Source organism: Pyrus communis, chromosome 1 (genome assembly GCF_963583255.1).
Source record: "Pyrus communis chromosome 1, drPyrComm1.1, whole genome shotgun sequence".
Taxonomy (NCBI): Eukaryota; Viridiplantae; Streptophyta; class Magnoliopsida; order Rosales; family Rosaceae; genus Pyrus; species Pyrus communis.
The window spans coordinates 9,105,382-9,119,749 of record NC_084803.1 but is presented as its reverse complement, the minus strand read 5'-3'; the positions used below and the strand labels follow the sequence as shown (position 1 = coordinate 9,119,749).

General features: G+C 36.3%; 2 protein-coding genes and 1 pseudogene across 2 annotated transcripts; all 3 read right to left on the bottom strand.

Annotated features, from left to right (window-relative positions):
- Positions 1 to 3,728: 3,728 nt before the first annotated feature.
- LOC137740543 (2-alkenal reductase (NADP(+)-dependent)-like) lies at positions 3,729 to 7,601 on the bottom strand. The gene is made up of 5 exons (XM_068480388.1): positions 7,089 to 7,601; positions 5,894 to 6,071; positions 5,038 to 5,204; positions 4,539 to 4,621; positions 3,729 to 4,267 (listed from the first exon to the last, which is right to left on the bottom strand). Exons 1-5 carry the CDS (start codon positions 7,329 to 7,331, stop codon positions 3,889 to 3,891), a joined length of 1,050 nt encoding a protein of 349 aa, XP_068336489.1. The 5' UTR covers positions 7,332 to 7,601; the 3' UTR covers positions 3,729 to 3,888.
- A 583-nt stretch (positions 7,602 to 8,184) lies between these two features.
- Positions 8,185 to 9,670, bottom strand: LOC137709037 (2-alkenal reductase (NADP(+)-dependent)-like). The gene is made up of 3 exons (XM_068448184.1): positions 9,350 to 9,670; positions 9,056 to 9,233; positions 8,185 to 8,974 (listed from the first exon to the last, which is right to left on the bottom strand). The coding sequence occupies exons 1-3, from the start codon at positions 9,584 to 9,586 to the stop codon at positions 8,346 to 8,348; spliced, it is 1,044 nt and encodes a 347-aa protein (XP_068304285.1). The 5' UTR covers positions 9,587 to 9,670; the 3' UTR covers positions 8,185 to 8,345.
- Positions 9,671 to 11,543: 1,873 nt separating this feature from the next.
- On the bottom strand, positions 11,544 to 12,289 carry LOC137717380 (2-alkenal reductase (NADP(+)-dependent)-like; annotated as a pseudogene).
- Positions 12,290 to 14,368: the final 2,079 nt, after the last annotated feature.

Sequence of the window (14,368 nt, the reverse complement as noted above, 5' to 3'; positions counted from 1 at the left end):
AACTAAGCTGACAAAGAAACGTGAAATTTGAAACTACCTTCAAATATAATTTTTTGTAATTTCTAAAGACATCCACTTGCCTTATTATTTTTATTATATTATTATTTTTAAATTAACAACTCAATTTTTATTATTTTTATTTATAAAAAAAACATAAATGAAGCAATAAATTTTCGCATATTGAGTGAAAGAAAAATATAGACAATATGTCAAATTACTGAATCAACTATCAAATTAAAATTTTGAAATTTTGAATTTGACGTCTTCTATAAAAATGCTCTTAAAGTATGCAATGTCATAGAAAGACCCCTTAACTATATAAAGGATTATAGAATAAATCACACTTTTACCACTAAACTATACCCGCTACAATCCGATTATTGTATATAAATGAACTTTTTGTCAAACAAGAAAATGGATCGTAATAAAAAGTTAAAAGAGTAAAAAGAAAGAATAGGATCATAAAATAATCATGAAAATTAAAGTGTTTACGTGTTGTATCAAAGAACCCAATGAGATTCGGAAAAGAGAATTCATTAAATTTCAATAATTAAAACTAAATAACAAGTGTTTTTTTGCCGGTGGTTTTTGACCTAGACGTCTCTACAAAACTACTTAAACCATAACATACATGAAAATGTACTATGCAAGAATTGTCGTAATACGTCCTTTAGCCGAAAGCTACTGTGTGTCTATATTCTTTACACGTGTGAGATTAGGACAAATTAAGTTATCCTTTCCTACTTGTTTGCTCGTTCAATATTTTGACAAGGAGGGTCCGTTTGCTAAAAAGAAAAAAGAAAAAAGAAAAGTCAATGTTCGTTTAACATGCCACTTAGAATTAAGATCTAGTAGTATTTTCTTTCGCTTATAAATAAAAGGTGTTAAGTTCGATTCTCGTCAAAAGTAAATTTGAACCACATTATTACTAGCATATTGTAAAGCTACCCCTTCCATTTACTGTAGATAATATCATTTATTTAAAAAAAATAAAAAATAAAAAATAAAAGCTCTTACACAATTGAAAGATCTACCAAACTTAGTACTTGATATCATTAAGGAAGTCAAAACACATTTATTTATAGCACAGTTCTCGTGGGGATAAATGTCAAAGCATTTGCATTTCACACGAGACGATTACACTGTTGGTATTCAAAAAGAGTTTACTAACTCAATACCAAAATATGTGGGTGATAAGTTTACAAACTCTATCACACCTCTCATTTTCACTCTCAATAAAATTGGACAAAGAAATAGAGAAAGGAGGGAAGCAACAAGCTTTGGTAAAACACTTGGACTTTGATATATGAAAGAAGTAGCAAGCTTGGTGATAACAAACACTTTGAAATATTAGAAGAGTTTACAACTCTTAAAGCTTACAAGCTGAAAATGAGAATGGAAATGGGATTTGGATGGGATGCCATAAAGCTTAGCAAGATGGCCTATTTATACAAAACAGAAATTGATAAACAATGCAACAACACATGCAATAAATGGGGTGTTTAACATCTTTACACCCTTTAAAACACATGCAGGAACTTTGGACAGTCTAGCACACATATGCAGCTATCTTTCCAGCTTGCAATCAACACTCTTTCGGCTAATACATTGCAGCACACTGCTGTCTTCCTGCTAGCACATCACATGGCAGCACACTTGCTGTCTTTCATCACCATTTCAGCTAGCACATGGAGGAAACTTTAGTCTTTGTAGTTGCAGCATGTGTGGATACAACCTGTAAAGAAACTAACAGCTAGAAGCAACCTTTTACAGCCTGTTTTTATTTGAATTTCCAACACGCCCCCTCAAATCAAAACGCCTTCTTGCCTAGCATTTCACGTAACAGCCGGAATGATTCAACTGGTAATGGCTTAGTGAAGATGTATGCCACTTGTTCCTTCGTGTGACAATAGACAAGCTCAATTGTCTTTTGCTTCACATGGTCCCTTAGAAAATGGAACCTTATCAATGTGCTTACTCCTTCCATGTTGAACTGGATTCTTTGCAAGTTTGATTGCAGACATGTTATCCACATGAATCACAGACGATTCCACTTGTGGATGACACACTGACTTCAACAGATTTCTTAACCAAATTGCCTCACACACGGTTGAGGCTACAACAACATACTCGGCTTCACATGATGACAAAGCAACAATTGATTGCTTCTTTGAAGTCCATGAGAAAGTTGTTGATCCTAGAAAAAACACATAGCCAGTTGTGCTTTTCCTTTCATCTTGGTCACCTCCCCAATCACTATCTGAATAACCAAATAATTTTGCATCTTCACCAAAATTATAAAATAGACCATAGTTTAGAGTACCTCTTATGTACCTCAAAATTCTCTTGGCGGCCAGCCAATGAGACTCCCTTGGTGTTTCCATGTATCGACTCACGAGTCCAACACCATAAACTATATCAGGTCTTGTGATTGTAAGGTACCTTAGGCTTCCAACCAAGCTTTTGTACACGGTTGAGTTTACAAACTCACCTTCTCCTTCCTTGGACAGCTTCAATCCAGTTGCAACTGGAGTGTTGACAATATTGCACTTGTCCATATTGAATTTCTCCAATATATCTCTCATGTACTTTTGTTGAGAGATGTAGATACCGTCACTTCCTTGCTTCACTTCTATGCCAAGAAAGTATGACATTAATCCGTTGTCAGTCATCTCGAATTCACTGAACATGGATTGCTTGAACTCACAGAACATTGCTTCATTGTTTCCTGTAAACAACAAGTCATCTACATAGAGACAAATAATTAAGAACTCCCCTTTTGCACCATTCTTCATGTAAACTGAATGCTCGTATGGACATTTCTGAAATCCATTTTGGTGAAGGTAGTTATCAATCCTTGAGTTCCAAGCTCGTGGTGCTTGCTTGAGGCCATACAAAGCCTTCTTCAAACGATACACCTTTTCTATCAAATTAAAATTTTGAAATTTTGAATTCGACGTCTTCTATAAAAATGCTCTTAAAGTATGCAATGTCATAGAAAGACCCCTTAACTATATAAAGGATTATAGAATAAATCACACTTTTACCACTAAACTATACCCGCTACAATCCGATTATTGTATATAAATGAACCTTTTGTCAAACAAGAAAATGGATCGTAATAAAAAGTTAAAAGAGTAAAAAGAAAGAATAGGATCATAAAATAATCATGAAAATTAAAGTGTTTACGTGTTGTATCAAAGAACCCAATGAGATTCGGAAAAGAGAATTCATTAAATTTCAATAATTAAAACTAAATGACAAGTGTTTTTTTGCCGGTGGTTTTTGACCTAGACTTCTCTACAAAACTACTTAAACCATAACATACATGAAAATGTACTATGCAAGAATTGTCGTAATACGTCCTTTAGCCGAAAGCTACTGTGTGTCTATATTCTTTACACGTGTGAGATTAGGACAAATTAAGTTATCCTTTCCTACTTGTTTGCTCGTTCAATATTTTGACAAGGAGGGTCCGTTTGCTAAAAAGAAAAAAGAAAAAAGAAAAGTCAATGTTCGTTTAACATGCCACTTAGAATTAAGATCTAGTAGTATTTTCTTTCGCTTATAAATAAAAGGTGTTAAGTTCGATTCTCGTCAAAAGTAAATTTGAACCACATTATTACTAGCATATTGTAAAGCTACCCCTTCCATTTACTGTAGATAATATCATTTATTTAAAAAAAATAAAAAATAAAAAATAAAAGCTCTTACACAATTGAAAGATCTACCAAACTTAGTACTTGATATCATTAAGGAAGTCAAAACACATTTATTTATAGCACAGTTCTCGTGGGGATAAATGTCAAAGCATTTGCATTTCACACGAGACGATTACACCGTATGGGTAAAGGGTGATATTTCGGACGCATGGAGAGCCTGATGAAATCATTCACAGGAAACTACAACCACCTGCTTTCCTACATTGCGGCCGGCATAGAGCCCTATCAGAGCGGCTGGAGCGCTCTCAAGTCCTTCCACCACGTCTTCCACATACGTTATCTTCCCTTCTTTTATCGCCGGCAGAACCATTTCAAGAAACTTCTCGTAAAGATGGTAGTAACTAAAAACCAGGAAACCTTGCATGCGAACCTGTTTAATGATCAGATACATTAAATTGCGACAACCTTCAGGCTCGTCAAGGTTGTACTGCGATATCAACCCACAAACTGCAATCCGGCCATGGACCCTCATGTTCTGTAGCACCGCATCAAGCATTTTCCCCCCAACGTTTTCAAAGTATATGTCAATGCCTTCAGGAAAGTACCTGGTGAGAAAATCACACATTTAGACTAAGCAAACACCGAAAACCATGGAACATATCTACAAAGAGGACAAAGACATGAGTTTCTCGTCAACAGCCACATGCTCACACTGTTGCACATTTCAATTTACTCTTTCTCTGTTTTAGGATTGGCGGCTAAATCACTAAATCATGATGATGTTAGAGATTGCTAATGCCTTTTATTGGACTTTCCCCTTGTAATTAAGACATAAGTTAAAGCTTTAAAATAATAGTTTGTTTCTGATCAACTGACCTTTTTAAAGCTGCATCCAAATCAGGTTCTTCTTTATAATTGAAAGCGTTGTCAAACCCAAACTTGTTCTTCAGCAGATCAACCTAAACTCGGAAATGATACAATACTATTAAAATATGCCAAGAATGGGTATAAAATAGTCATTTGCAATACGTAAATTGTAGAATGAGAACAGAAAAGCTCATACACGCACATTCTGTGCGATTTTCTAAGTTGCAATGCTTACGATTTCATATGATATGAACATTTTGCCAACCAGATGAGGCAGCAGCTTAAAGCTGAATTTTACTGACTTGATTATGAAGATAAAGGGTCACCAATATCTTTACTTTCCAACATGTTCTCTCTTATTTTCCTGTTTTCTATTAGTCAAAACGTTTCCGGTAACAAATTTGGCACACATCACTAACTCGTGTTTCTAAACCAAGGATAATCATCCAATGGAGTTGCAATCACAGAAATGCCAACTAAGATATAATTGGAATCGACCATAACTCACCTTTTCTTTGCTTCCAGCGCTTCCAACAACATAGCAACCCAACAACTTTGCAAATTGGCCAACAAGCTGACCTACTGCTCCAGATGCTGCTGAAACGAAGACTGTCTCTCCCTTCTTAGGATTGCAGATCTCATAAAACCCAACATAAGCAGTCATTCCAGGCATACCTACATAAAATGAATACATTGATGAGCATTGAGCATCAAGTACATATATCATGCATTACAAAGCCATATAACTGAATATTTGGGTGAATTAATTAGGATGGATCGCTTCAACAATTGCATTCAATCTGAGAACAATGCTACAGATCCATATGACCAATTGAAGTAGAATTACGTTATGCTAAATAATTTCTGTACTTCCAAATCAAATTACTAATTATGAAAAGAAAATGGGACATCGGTTTGTAAAGATCTAGTTTACAAGGAGATTTGAGAATTAACAAATCAGTTCACTTCAAGTAGTATAATAGAGGTCACTGTAGTGGAGGCAGATCACAACTAGGGACATATACAACCATACAGAATCCTTCCATGAGGAAATGCTACTTTTAATAAAAAGATTATTACGACACAATCTATTCACTCCTGAATTTAGCATGAGAATAGTCCAATGAAACTACGGTACTCAAACATGCAACAAGAATTCAATACAATCCATGACATACAAAAATGATTCACGAATTTCATCCAACGTGTTAGGCCCTTGGGAAGTTCAGGTTCCTTAGCTCGCTATTTTCAATTACCATCATAGAAGATAGAGACCTTGAGATGGCTGCTTGTGGGAGAACAAAATTAAAAAAAATAAATCCAAAGGCAAGGAAAATAGCAATAGCCAATATATAGCAACATACCAAGAATTCCAGTATAGTAAGAGAGAGGCACATCAGTGTGCTGAATCTTAAACAAAGACTCTGTTGCAGTGATGACACTGTATTCCTCCCACCCGGTCATTCCCCAAATCAAGTCGCCTTTCTTAAACTTGGGATCCCCGGATTCCAAAACTTTGGCGACTCCATATCCGACTATAGGCTGCCACACCAGCATTTCAATAATCAAACACGTCAAATAAAACTACAACATCGAATAGATGCTATCCTTTTTATGATTTGTACATAGCATAAACAAAGCTTTTTTGTTGGACAGAATGCCAATTAATAAGGAAGCTATGTCTCAGTATTGATAAGATATAACTGATATAAATATAGCATTGTATCATCAAAAACCGCGAAATACAAGTTGTCTCAAACTATATAAATTATTAAAACAGCCCCAAAACCACAAACAAGATAAATTTGGATTACACCATCCGAACGAAAAGGCTATCTACAAAACAAGATTACTAATTGGGTTCCTCCTCAGTTCCTTTTGTACTACACTACTAGTATTACATGAGAAATGCCTCAAGGATTCAATTTTATTTATATATTTTACAATACAGTATTCTAATTAAGGTATTCAATCGTGATTTTAAGTGATTCTCTGAAATCTAAGTGTATTCAATCAAATTATAAAGGATGTTATAATATTTCAAGTTTATTTCATTAGAAATTGATTTTAAATGATTTTAAAAAGTTACGAAATTCGAGAGAATTAGAGAGATTTCTCCGTATATTTTAAACATGCTCAAATTTCACATATCTCCCTGAGCATTCGAGATAATTCACTCAAAATTTTAGATAAAATCTTTATAAATCAATTAAACTTCGTCAAAATTCATGAATTTATAAATTCATTAAAATCTCTCTAATCCCAATTGAACAACCCTAAATTACAGAGCACCTAATTTTGAAATTGAATAAAAGTGGAAGGGCACACCACGTTACCAATTATCCTAACCTAGAGATATAAAAGTATTCAACTTTGATTTGAAACAAATTATTAAAAAGGCAGGCAGAGACTCTAGAGGCAGATAGTTAAAGCGTAATGATAAGGAGACTAAATTTGTAGACTAAATAAAATCTAGTTCCCTAGTTAAAACGAAGAAATTACACTAAAAATAATAAAATAATTAGAGAGAGATGTAAGATAATATATACAGTGACTGACCGAACCGGCGTTGAAGGAATCAACATAACTGGCGCCAGGTTCACGCTTGGTCATGCGGCTTCTCATATAAGGGTCGCAGGACAAGTAGAGGTTCTTCACCAGAACCCCTTTGGAACCTTCTGGAAGCTTGAGCTTGGTGGTGGCGGTGGTGAGTTGCGTGTCAGATTCTTTGGGGAAGCCAGTCACATAGTCTTTCAGTATCACCTGTTTGTTGCTGATCACTCCCTCTGTACTCGCCGCCATTGAGATTGGTCCTCTCTCTCTCTCTCTCTCTCTATCTCTATCTATCTCTCTCTGTGTAGGCGGAGGGCGATTTGAGCAATGCTGCTGGTGGTGGTTGCAAATCGATGGGAATGGGAATTGGAAGCGGCGGAAAGCCAAGAATATTAAGGTAGGCAATGGCGTGATGCGGGCGTCTCGTAGCTCGGAGCCGCTGTGAGTGTATATTCTTGACACGTGTGAGATTAGAACAAATTAAGGCCGCGAGTCCGCGAGGAGAGTCGAGACTCTTCCATTCCAACTTTGTTGCTCGTTCAACATCACAGGTTTCACAATTACAATTTCCTTTTTCTTTTTCCATATATTGGACATATCACAGCCACAATTTTCAAATTCAAATTATACTTTGTAAATTTAAATTTAAATTTCCCATTACATAAAAGCATCATCATAATTATGTGTACTTCCGTATGGACTACTTTTTTTTTTTTATTTTTTTTTTATTCTCCTAAAATAACAATCTTCGCTTCTCTTTTTTTTTTTTTTTGAAAAAAAAAAAAATTCTTTTAACTTCATGCGTGCATAATATGTGACCTTACGCGAAGTTACTATTCAATATTAAGTAAAAGATTGTTTTTGTGAAATGGGCCTACAACCTAAACAAAACTACAACATTACATTTAGGCCTAGAAATGTTATCCGTTTTTTTTTAAAAGGGAACTATCTAGTAGCTTTGTCATGACAGTCTACTTTTCAGAGGATCGAGAAAACTCACAGAGGCATTTTAGCCTCTTTCCTGACCATTATCGTGTGATTTTACTAGAGCTAGAAATCAAACCCAAAACGTGACGTATGAAAATACAAATTCTATCACTTAGGAGGTTCCTAAGTTATAACTCAAAATTTATTTCCAAAAGATAGAAAGCTCTTATTATTATTTTTTTTACAATGCACAAGGAACAACTAAAATGAAGGCCACAAACCGAGTTAACCAGTAACCATAGATAGATGGATAGAGTGGGACGAGGTGAATGTAAATCAGTGGCCAGCAAGTGCAACCACTTGTTTTCCAACGTTGCGACCATTGAAAAGTCCAACAAAGGCTGCCGGACCATTCTCGAGGCCTTCAACTATGTCTTCCACATACTCCAATTTCCCTTGTCGGATGTATGGCAGCACAAACTCATAGTATTCGGGGACAATGTGATCGTAATCGCGATGAGTAAATCCGTGTATATGCAGCCGCTTCAAAATAATCTGCGTCACGTTTTTAATCCCCTGAGGCTCGGGAAGATTGTACTGCGAAATCATTCCGCACATGGCCATGCGACCGTGTTCTCTCATGTTGAGCAGCACGGCGTCGAGCAGTTTCCCGCCAACATGCTCAAAGTAGACGTCGATTCCTTGAGGAAAGTACCTTTTCAAAGCTGCGTCTAAATCATGCTCCTCATTGTAATTGAAAGCCTCATCGAACCCTATCTTGTTCTTCAGCAGATCAACCTTTTCTTTACTCCCAGCACTTCCAACGACATAACAACCCGCCAATTTTGCAAATTGTCCGACAAGCTGACCTACTGCACCAGATGCTGCGGACACAAAAACGTACTCTCCTTTCTTAGGTCGACATACTTCAAAGAAACCCGCATACGCAGTCTTACCGGCCATACCTGCATGAGCATCCAGCAAGTTTTATAGTGCACCAAAATAGTCATTATATGCACGCGTGCATGAGAAATTACTATACTTACCGAGAATTCCAGTATAGTAGGAAAGGGGTACGTCAGTGTGGTGGATTTTGATGAGGTTTTCAGGGTTTGGGAGGAGGCTGTACTCTTCCCATTTGGTTAGCCCCCATACCAAGTCACCTTCTTTAAATTCTGGATGACTTGAATCCAAAACTTTAGCCACGCCATATCCACAAATTGGCTGTATTCAAAATAAGGGAATTTTCATTGATTTTACTTGCACCAAAATTTCCATCAAGTTTTAAAAAATTAAGAATGTGTAGACTGTTAAAAAGTGATAGTAAAAACATGACTTACAGAGCCAGGAGAAGGATAAATGTATTTACTCATTCTCTGATCTGATTTCATGATAAGAAATCGCATCATGGGATCGCAGGACAAGTAGAGGTTCTTCACCAAAACCGCGTTTGAATCTTGTGGAGGAACCTTCAAACTTATGCTATTAGTTGTGACATACATGTCTGATTCCGTCGGAGACCGGCCATTAACGAAGTCCCTCAGAAGCACCTGCTTGTTGCTCATCACTTGTGCCATTGCTATATAGCAACTTATTAGGGCCTAATTTGTCTTTCCCTCTTCGAGTCTTAAGCTGCGGTATGAGCAAAATTTGTAGTTTGTTTCCTGATCTGCTGGTTATTAGCAGATAATGTATTTAAGCTATATTTATAGCACATTCTGCAGCTTCTTTTAGTCACGTTTCTCAAACAATATGACTTTTTCTTTTCAGTCACGTAATTGCTTACGAGAGGGAAGAGGTAACTGGGGTGTTTTGTTGTGTTGGAATGTGGTGAATTTTGGTTGCGTAATAAATTAGTACAATCAAGCTAGCTAGCTTTTACAGGTGTGATGTCCAAATTAAACCATGACAATTTCACTTAATCACACTGTGTTGTTTGTTGCATCGTAATCGAACTAAAACAAGTTATCTTTTGGTCAGAATGTCAAAAATTAATGTCAAATCAAGTCATTTGCCAAATCCTTTTTGTCTTCTTTATTCTATGATTGTTACCTTTATGGAACCGTCTTTATTTTTTGTTCTTGCCGAGTAGTGCAAGCTTTTTGGACTTCTGGTGATGATCACTTTTCTGTACTATTTTACAATTTATCGTCCATAAAAATTTGAGTATAAGGCATATTAAAGAGGAAGATATTAGTAGAGCTGCCTTATTAAAGGGCAGCTTTGACAAATTGAATGGGCTATTTTGTAAGAGAGTCATGTTTTTATAAGAAATGCCATACAAATAGCGTGAACGGACGTTACGGACCCCATTTTCCAAATTTTTCTCCGCTTCAAGGGTATCTATGTGTTGTTTTTTTTCATCAATTCCTTCTTTCTTCTTTTTTTCCTTTTTTTATATAAAAAAATTTTGTTGAAAAAAAGTTGAGGTTCCACCACAAAATCAAGGGGTGTGATATCTGCACACCCCGTTTTACTTCTCACACACCCTTCTAATTTTTCGGCCGTCAGATTAGTTGAATTAAAGAAGCAACAATTTTACGGCACGATTTTGTATTTGAAAATGTTGTATTATAGCTTCATTATCAATGCAAGAAAATTGGAATTTTATACGGTCTGGAATTGGGGTTGGGATTTGGTAAAAATTTTGATTTTAAAGATTTGGGTTTTATATATGTCTAGACTAGAAGCTAAAGTTTTATTTTTTATTTTTATTTTTTTAAGTGGTCAGGTCTTATTATTAAAAATATGCATACATATATTTGTTCAAAAAAAAAATATATATATATAAAATGACTTGGTTTCGCTACGTTCAAAGCAGCGGATCAGCAGCAAAAGAGACTTTGTATCAGCAACAAAGGAGTTGCACAAAATGCCCTGCCCTGCCATACCTAATGTTCATTGAGGCATTTCATCAAGCAGGGCATATCTCAAGGACAACTCTAAGCTTTAAAGGGGCATAACTTAAGTCTTCCATTGAGGTTTGTCATAGTTAGGAGGGTTAGCTGATCCCTCCCGCCCCTTAGTGGTCAGCTAACCTTTCTTTCCCCAATGTGAGATTCGCTTTTAACACTATGGAAAGTAAAAGATGTTTGAAGTTGCAATTATGATTGAAAAAAAAAAATGCAACCGCACATGCACGGCGGAAAGAATCTCACCAATGAACCCCAACATGATCTACACCATAGTTTGCAAGCAATCCACCATATGATGTCCTTTGCGATAAATTTGAGAAAACCAAATATGCATGGAAGAGAGAATGGTACATCAATTTGCCTAATCAAACGATAAACGTCGAGGCACTTGTCACATTCAATCCAAAGAGAATGTTAACTCCTCTCCAAACCATATAAACACTTATGATTACAAACAAACACAATGACACTTCTTATTTCCCATTGAACAGGAAACATTCACTCATTAATCAAAAGCAACTAAATACAATAAACAGCTGACTGAAATTGAACCAAATTTACTAACAATGAATAACCCAACTCATGGAAAAATTAGATTTAGGAACTTATTAATTAGGGATTAATCGCCAGCAACTAGAAGAACTCCTTTTCCAGCATTGCGGCCAGAGAAAAGGCCAACGAGTGATGCAGGACCATTCTCAAGGCCTTGAGTTATGTCTTCCACTTAAGTGATCCTGTTTTCTCGGATGTAGAGCACCACAAGATCCAAGAACTTGGGATACAGATGGCAGAAGTCAAACACAAAAAACCCTTCCATACGAATGCCCTTGTAAATCAGATGCATTAAATTTTGGACTCCTTCATGCTCCTCGAAGTTGTATTGCGAGATCAGCCCGCACACGGCAATGCGGCCATGAAGTCTCATGTTCATGAGCACTGCATCGGGCAGTTCCAACAACATAATAACTTGTGATTAAATAACTAAGTGGGGTCGGTACCTTTTCTTGATTTCCAGCACTTCCAACAACATAATAACCCATGAGTTTGGCAAATTGGCAGACGATCTGACCAACAGCGCCAAATGCGGATGAGATGTACACTTTGTCTCCTTTCTTAGGTTTACAAACTTCGTATAAACCAGCATAAGCAGTCATGCCAGCCATACCTATATAACGACAGTCATTTGTAAAGAGTTACAAGTACTAAATATGCATGTGTAAAGATGAGCAGATAATTCTATAAGAATGAATGAGTGAATTACATGTACACGGACCTAAAATTCCATTGTAGTAGGAAAGAGGCACATCGGTGTGGTGGATTTTGAAGAAACTTTCCGTGTTAGTGATGAGAGTGTACTCCTCCCATTTTGTGACGCCCCAACTAAATCACCCGCCTTGAAGTCTGGATGTTTAGAATCTACAACTTTACAAACTCCATATCCAACGATTGGCTGGTAGTACGTTAAGGAATATTAGTTTCGTAATAAGAAAAAGAAAAGCAATGTATAGTTCAGCGAGTAATGTGATCACTTACTTGGCCGGTGGCAAAGAAAACAATGCGATCTTGGGCAGTGGTGGAGGCGTCGCTGTGCTTAACGCCTCGCATGCAGGAATCACAGGACAAGTAAAGATTCTTCACCAAAATGGCGCCATCATATTCATCATAATTTCCTGCCATTCTTTACTAACTAATTAACTTCTTTCACCCCTCTCTCTTTCCCCCAAAAACAGAGAAAAATCAGAAATATTATTAGAAAACTTCATTTTAAGCCTTAAAAAATGAGTTTTAGACTGTAACTTTTTGTAAAATTAAAATCTAATTTTCGTCTATGACACATTAAATCATTTCATTTATTAGTTATATTTTTCTTTTTCTTCCTATTTTAGCGTATTAATTAATTTAATTTTCAATTTCATTTATTTCATCACAATATGTTTTGATGTCTACATTAAGGTAAACTAATTTTTTTTAATATAATATAATACAATTTCTTTGTTCTTCATTTAGGTACATTACTTTAATATAATATATTTTGGTACTTACATTTTGGAACACACATATCGGTATTGACATTTAGATACATTAATTCAATATAATACATTTTGTTATGTACATTTTGGTACATACATTTAGGTTTATTATAATATATTTTGGTAAAAACATTTAGGTACAAACATTTCGATACAAAAAAGTCAAAGAAGTCGACTTTATATATTTCGAGACAGATATTTTTGTACACTTATGTATTTACATATTTCTGTGTCACTAATTTGTTTTAGTATTTTCTCATTTATGTTCATTTATAATTTTTTTGTCATGTTCATTTCTAATTGAAAGAACTAATATTTGCATATTAAAAAAAATTAAAATTTGAATGTGGAGACATTAAATAAAGATACAGTTAAATATAAAAAAATAGAACATAAATTTTAATAAAAGTACACTTCAAGGGATTAGATTGAATATGTAATCTAGTACCAGATTTTTTTTAATTGAAGATAAGAAATTTAGATACATAAAGGGAGGGGATATATACGAGATAATATAAATAGGTATAGCACCTCCAAAGGGATGGTAATTGTGACATCCCACATCGCCCAGGGGTGTGATCCTTATATGTATATCCCATCCCTACCTAGCACGAGGCCTTTTGGGAGCTCATTGGCTTCGGGTTCCGTAGGAACTCCGAAGTTAAGCGAGAAGGGGGCTAGAGCAATCCCATGATGGGTGACCCACTGGAAAGTTGCTCGTGAGTTCCCAAAAACAAAACCGTGAGGGAATGGTAAGCCCAAAGCGGACAATATCGTGCTACGATGGTGGAGCGGGCCCGGGAAGTGATCCGCCCTGGGCCGGGATGTGACATTTGGTATCAGAGCCTAACCCTGGTCGCGTGTGTGCCGACGAGGACGTCGGGCCCCTAAGGGGGGTGGATTGTGACATCCCACATCGCCCAGGGGTGTGATCCTTATATGTATATCCCATCCCTACCTAGCACGAGGCCTTTTGGGAGCTCACTGGCTTCGGGTTCCGTAGGAACTCCGAAGTTAAACGAGAAGGGGGCTAGAGCAATCCCATGATGGGTGACCCACTGGAAAGTTGCTCGTGAGTTCCCAAAAACAAAACCGTGAAGGAATGGTAAGCCCAAAGCGGACAATATCGTGCTACGGTGGTGGAGCGGGCCCGGGAAGTGATCTGCCCCGGGCCGGGATGTGACAGTAATGACTAATGGGCTAAGTTCTCACACACATGCGATTTTTTTAAAATAAAACTAATGAAAATGGCTTGAAAACTTTGAGTTTTAACGAAACGGACAAAATAAAGGATAAAATAAATAGTACCATGATTGACTTTTAGTGTAAAAATGTGGTTTTTTTCTTTAAAATGAACAGTACCGGGAGCTTTTTGTTAAAGTTCTTTTTTTTTTAAAACTTTAATCTTTGAAGA

Coding starts and splice junctions, on each gene's coding strand:
- LOC137740543 (XM_068480388.1), bottom strand. CDS start 7,331: ATGGCGGCGAGTACAGAGGGAGTGATCAGCAACAAACAGGTGATACTG. Junction 6,072..7,088: donor ATTCCTTCAACGCCGGTTCG/GTCAGTCACTGT, acceptor CTGGTGTGGCAG/CCTATAGTCGGATATGGAGT. Junction 4,268..4,538: donor TTGGATGCAGCTTTAAAAAG/GTCAGTTGATCA, acceptor TTTTCTCACCAG/GTACTTTCCTGAAGGCATTG.
- LOC137709037 (XM_068448184.1), bottom strand. CDS start 9,586: ATGGCACAAGTGATGAGCAACAAGCAGGTGCTTCTGAGGGACTTCGTT. Junction 9,234..9,349: donor TTTATCCTTCTCCTGGCTCT/GTAAGTCATGTT, acceptor TTTTGAATACAG/CCAATTTGTGGATATGGCGT. Junction 8,975..9,055: donor CTACTATACTGGAATTCTCG/GTAAGTATAGTA, acceptor ATGCTCATGCAG/GTATGGCCGGTAAGACTGCG.